Genomic DNA, 6,422 nt, shown 5'->3' on the forward strand with positions numbered 1-6,422 from the left:
GGCAGGTCTTGAACCCGCGGGCTCAGGCAATCCACTCACCTCAGCCTCCCAAAGGCGCGGAATTACAGGCTGAGCCACCGAACCCGGCTGCTTTTGGGTTTTCTAGGAACTAGGAAGCCCAGCTCCTCTCCTTCACATCCTCCCACCAAAAGCAAACAAACAAACAAAGCTCTACCATATCAATGATTCTGCACCTCCTTACCCTTTTATAGGTGAGTATATTAATTTTTCAAGAAAGAAACAAGCAAAAGGAAGGCAGGGACTAAAGTGTAAGACCCAACACTATCAGGGCCTCTCTGAGGTGCTGTAGGCAAGGTACTCTTCCACACTGCACAAAGAGACTGATAGATACGAATTTATGTGAAAGAAAAAATTAGAGCTTTGGTTTAGGATGGCCTGGGCCAAAGCCTAGGTGGCCTCATCCTGCCTCAATGGACTTAGGCAATGGATTTCACCTCTCTGGGCGGCTTAATTCCCTCAACTGCAACAAATGGTTGGAAGCCTCTTCCTCAGATCATTATGTGTGGTTTACAAAAGCCTGTGATCCAGTACAGAACATGGGAAGATTTCACAAGTGTTACTTCTCTTTTTATCATTAACAAAATATCTAAACAGCCAATTAATCTAATTATTAACGATAGTACTGAATTAGCCAATAGATGTAAATGCGAACAACAAATATGAGTGCTTTCATTATTAATAATGAAAAAAACACAAAATGACTCTGTTTATTAATTAACTAATCAGTTCAATTATTATTAATGAAACAACATTTGATCCCTCTAATACCATAGTGACTAAATAGCTATTTAATATGATTAGTAGTTACAATGATGATGCATAAAGAACCAATTAACCTAATTGTCATTAATAAAGAAAATGCAAATAATTATTCGTAATAACCACCTAGTTCCAACTGGAGTAGATTTATGAATTAAGATGGAATTTGAAGATGCATGAAAATTGCTTGCATAAATTAGCACAGTAATCAAACTCCCTGTGCAACCTGGACACATGTGCTTTTTGGGGAAGTTGTTCATAATTTGTAAGTCCTCCCCTCAGATTGTAGATCCCTGTGGCACAATCCTAATTACTTCCCCACTTAGAAGGTTTTTGCACAGAGGCCCAGGCCCACAGACCACCCAGCCCTCTCTCAAACCAGCCGTTCTTCCTGTCTGCGTTTCCACAATTCAAAGGACTCTATGCTAAGCACAGAACCAAGTAGCACCACCTGTTCATAAACACCTGGCCAGGCCAGAAACAGATTTCCATTTTTTTTTTTAAAGGCTGCCGGTATACAGGAATCACCATGTAGGATGTCACAGATGTATATATTTACTATGATATCTTCCAGCAGATGAAATTTTTCCTCCTGAGAGAGAGGGACCAAATGTGTCTTATAGGATGCCAACTGCCCGGAGGCTTTGCACACTCTGAGACAGGAATGCTGACTGTTCCCATAACATGCAAAGCTAATTAAATTCTCTGAGCTCAGTTTCTCCTATTTTAAATGAGGAAAAGCATCTTTTGCTCACAGGCTGTTTTAAAGGATAGACACAATTATATATGAAAACTAAAGAGAAAGTCTAGCAATAGTAGAAACAAAGCACGCATATCTGGAACAGGACACTATCTGTCTGCTCTAAGTCACCCCAGGACGAATTACAAGACAATGTGAGACCACACTCTAACCTAGAGCCTGCTAGAATCATTCAGACTATCCAATTCTAAGTGTGCTCAGCTGATGACCCTGCCCTGTCTATTTCTTCCCTTGAAAACTACAATAAAGGTTCTTGCCCTTCTGTCTCTAGGCTGATTCTGGCACTCCTCTGTACAGCCCCACATAAAATGGAATGCTCCCATCTGTGGGAGCTGTGAATGATACTTTCCAATGGCAGTCATCCTCTGATCTTCTGGTCTTATCATACCAAAATAAATGCAGAATTTAGGGTACATATTAAAACACCTTCTCTATCTGCATCTCTTTCTGCCACACTAATGTCTGAATTCTCTGGGTACAGACAATGTGGCTACTTAGATTTTACATTCCCAGAGCTGAATTTGCTACATAGAGGTTACTTTTTGAATTATGAATACCTGTTGTGTTAATAAATCAATGAATGCATGAACAAATGAACAAATGCATGAGTGGTAAGCAGCGGAAAACAGGAGCCAGGCCTAGGAAAGGCACACACATAGATATGGCAGAAAAAGTGAATCAGAGAAAATAGCAGAAATCCATAGAAATTCTGCCTCTTGGTTCAGGTGCAGTTGGCCTTCCATCAGGCAGTGGTCTGATCCAGAGCACCAACAGTACATACCTATGACAAACTCTATACTGTCTAGTTCTGAACCAATGAGAACCCCAAATACATCGGGGTGCACCATGATGGGCAAATCTGCTGTAAAAAGACTGGTAATATTTATACCTATGGCATGCAGCTCAGTGTTTGGCATTCAGTAAAGATTTGCTGAATAAAATGACTTCAAAGTTAAAAATGAAAGAACAAAATATATTTGCCAGGGTAGCAGACAAAGAGTTGTCAGGAAAAAAATATAGCTTAAAATAATTTGATACAGTTATATTGATGGTGAATCTTAAAATACACCAGTTATACTCACTAGGAAAGAAGCAAGGTCATAAAACAAAGGTAAAAAACACTCTATTTTTCATTATTAACAGCAAAATGCCACAGTAAATGTAAAATCTTTAGAAAACTGTGAATTATGATGGATTGTATATGCCTTATTTCTTGCTGTATCCTGACCCAAATGAAAGCTGTAGAAATGAAGTCTCTGATTGCATCCAAGGTGCCCATGATTCACTAGAACAATTCCATGTCAGCAACCAGTCAAAGCTGCTTCTAAAGTGCTGGTCGCAGTGTTTTCTGGGTGAGTGCTTCTCTGCCAAGGCCCAACAAATGGTGTGACCACTACCCCAGGGAGTCTGGTGTGGAGGTGGAGGTGTCCAGTCCCAGGTGGTGCAAAAGCCCAGCAGCTTGACGGCAGCTCTAGCAGGACCAGATAGAAAAGCCCAGTAGTGACCTATGTCTACCTGTTTGCTGCCAATGCAGCCAGAACAGAGACAGTCACCAGTTGTTTGCCTGGAGTTTGTTATGTCTTGAGGACTTCATTGCCTCCTATCATAGTCCCTGTTCTTCCCCTAACCCTACAGTATAGTTCTCTTTTTAAAATTTTTGTCATTGGCCGGGCACAGTGGCTCACACCTATAATCCCAGCACTATGAGAGGCTGAGAGAGGATTGCCTGAGTTCACGGGTTCGAGACCAGCTTGGTCAACTTGGCGAGACCTCATCTCTACAATAAACAAAAAAATTAGCCGGGCATGGTGGCACATGTCTGTAGTTTCAGTTACTTGGAAGGCTGAGGTGGAAGGATCACCTGAGCCCAGCAAGTCAAAGCTGTGGTGGCTGTGAGCGTGCCACTGCATTCCAGCCTGAGCAACAGAGTGAGACTCCTACTCAAAAAAAAAATATCGTTTATTATTATCCTGAACAAATGATGAAACCAAAGTTCATAAGGTTATCCAAGGTTGTTCAGTCAGAAAATGGAGAAAGCTGGGATTTGAGCCTGGGTGTCTCTGCCTCTGCCCTTTCCCCTCACTGTCACTGTTTTGGCATGAAGTGACTGATGGTGCGAGGGGAAGGAGTGGAGCTTGGATGTGAGGGACAAAGAAAAGATGAAAGGAAGTCTGTACCCCTGCAAGTGCCAGGCATGGGGCTCTAGGGGCTCATCCTGTTTTGTCCACACTGTGGTACCCTGTGGGGAGCTCACGATGATGCTACATTTACACACATAAGGGGACTAAGAGTTGAGGGCTGATGTGACCTAGGGAGGGCTGGATTGGGATTTGAAGCCAGGTGTCTGTTTAGCAGAGGGTGGCCTTGAGGAGATCGCCTTGCATCAGGAGCCTCACCCCTCGTCTGTGTCATGGAGACAAGGATCTTGAATCTGCACATCTGTCTGGGTAGTTGTCAGGATCCAGAGAGATGACACCAGGACAGAACATCTGCAACTGGCTAGGAGCAGAGAGCAAGAACAGCACCTGCCTAGAAACAGAGACCTCTGGGATTGGAGTCCTAAGACCATCATTTTTACAGATGGGGAAACTGAGGCCCAAAGAGGGGAAATGACTTGGCCAGTGTCCCACTGCGTTGGAAGACGGACTGAGACTTGAACACAGGTCTCTTGGTTCCTATGATTGCCCTTTCGATTTTTCTGGCCTCTTTGGTTAACTCCTTACAATTCTCACTCGGTTCATTCTCCCACCACTCTCTGTTCTGTGGCTTCTGTTTCTGTGGTTCCTCGTGCTGGCTAAAACCCTCACATGTGCTGTGCTGCAGTGTGTGGAATCTCTGCAGAGCTGTGCCACCCAGGCAAGTCTGCCCTTGCCAGGCTGACTGTGCCTTGTATGCCAAGGAGAGATGAGGCTCTTCATGGGAAATTTCCTGACCACTTCATCCTAGGGCTTCTCCCCGCAACCATTCTCTTTGTCATAAGACTGATCATCACTGTTATCATCACTTGTCTGCCCTCCTCTAGACAAAAATTCCTTCAGGAGAGCAAACCAATGGTCATCCTGCCTGTATCACTAGTTCCCACATATGAGAGAGGAGGTGGAGAAAAATGAGCCAGGGGGGCGAAAAAGAGAGGACACATGACCCACTGACATTCTTTTGAAAACTTTGATGTGGCGACTAGCAGGATTCTGGCTACCAATCTGAGAATTGCTCCCTGCTCATTTATTTTATCAGAGCAAGCAGAGTTGCTATGGAAGAGCATTTAGAAGACAGTAGTTACCTGCGGTCCCAGCAATCCAGAGATTCCAGGTGGTCCTGCATCACCTTTCTTCCCCTGAGTGCAAAAGAAGAAGCGAAAATTAACAGGCAGCCAGTCATCACCCAGAGCCAGTTTAATAACATGTCTTGGTGGAAATCTCAGTGTTTATTGCTCAACCTTCCTGATTAAGCATTGTAACTCGGATGTGTTTGTAACTCATGACCCCAAATTCAAAAGGTATGCCTACAAAAAGTTTCCATCTTAACCCATTCTCAGCCACTCAGTTCCTCTCCATAGAGGTAACTAACCTTACCAGACGTTTGTTAATCCTTCCAGAGATATTTTATGTATAAGCATCACACACACACACATACACACAACTTTCTCTGCCACCTCCTTTTTTCTTCACAAACTGCAGCATGCTACCCGATCTGTTAAGAAATTTTGCTTTTTCCCATTTAATTTCTCTGCAATTCTTTCTCATTTTTCTGTCACCTAGACTGGGGTGCAGTGGCATGATCATGGCTCACCACACCCTTGACTGCCTTGGCTTAGGCGATCTATCCACCTCATCCTCCCGAGTAGCTGGGGCTACAGGTGTGTGCCACCATGCCTAGCTAATTTCTTGATTTTTTTTTTTTTTTGTAGAGATGAGGTCTTGCTATGTTGCCTAGGCTGTTCTCAAACTCCTGGGTTCAAGTAACCCTACCATCTTGACCTTTCAAAGTGCTGGAATTACAAGCATGAGCCACCAAACCTAGCATGCTCTGATCCTTTCCACCATAAGGATGAGCCATGATGCATTTAAACAATCCCCTACTCATGGACAGGTAAGTCACTTAAGATATATCAGCTCTTCTGCTGTTAGTATCCATGCTGTGGTACATAGCCTGTCCCCAGTGGGCTGATCTTGTGGGATGATCTATCTCATTAAAACTCAGAGGTCATCTCTTTAAAGAAGGGTAAGGTGTGTGTTAGTTTAATTTGTACAGTGCAATTATGGCATATATTATATAACAGAGGTTATCTGAATGACAGAATACAGGCTTTTGAAAATTTCTCTTCTGGTGGTTTTCTTGATTAAAAAGTAAAACAAAACCTTGAATAAGACCATTTCTTGGGTAGCTATTTTGTGGCAAACTCTTTCTAGTTCTTCCCACGTTGTCCTTTCTTAGTTTACTCTGCAAGCCTACCCCTTAGTACAAGTGCTCTTGTCTCATTCATGGGTGTGTAAACTGAGGCTCAGTGCTCATGCATATCATGTTATACAGTTAGTAAGAGACAGAGTTCAGATCACATCCGGTTTTGAAGCCCACACATGTGATGCTGTCTTCTTTGGGTTCTGAAGATTATTAAAATGGCTGCTTTCTACAAAATAGTTCTAAATGTGTCTGTGAGGTGATAGAAACTTGCAAATGTCCTCTCTCTCCCTCTCTCCCTGTCTCTTTCTCTCTCTCTCTCTCTCTCTCTCTCTCTTTCAACAACTCTGGCCCTCACCTCTCAGCCCCTTGGTGACTCTGATGTGTCCCCACTCTTCCTGAACCCTACCTCATACACAAAGATAAGGACTTTTTTTTTTTGAGTTGGAGTCTCACTCTGTTGCCCAGGCTGGAGTGCAGTGGC

At 43.3% G+C, this 6,422-nt stretch overlaps 1 protein-coding gene across 1 annotated transcript in view; it reads right to left on the reverse strand.

Moving 5' to 3' along the window:
* COL22A1 (collagen type XXII alpha 1 chain) overlaps nt 1-6,422 on the reverse strand; it is a gene marked incomplete at its 3' end in the record, with an annotated part of 219,731 nt that overhangs the window by 75,457 nt on the left and 137,852 nt on the right. The window contains exon 23 of the mRNA XM_021717502.1: nt 4,821-4,874. Within this exon, the coding sequence (XP_021573177.1) occupies nt 4,821-4,874 (54 nt within the window). The remainder of the gene's footprint in view (nt 1-4,820; nt 4,875-6,422) is intronic.

This window comes from Carlito syrichta, unplaced genomic scaffold (genome assembly GCF_000164805.1).
Source record: "Carlito syrichta isolate Samal-C Ts95f unplaced genomic scaffold, Tarsius_syrichta-2.0.1 Scaffold309815, whole genome shotgun sequence".
Taxonomy (NCBI): Eukaryota; Metazoa; Chordata; class Mammalia; order Primates; family Tarsiidae; genus Carlito; species Carlito syrichta.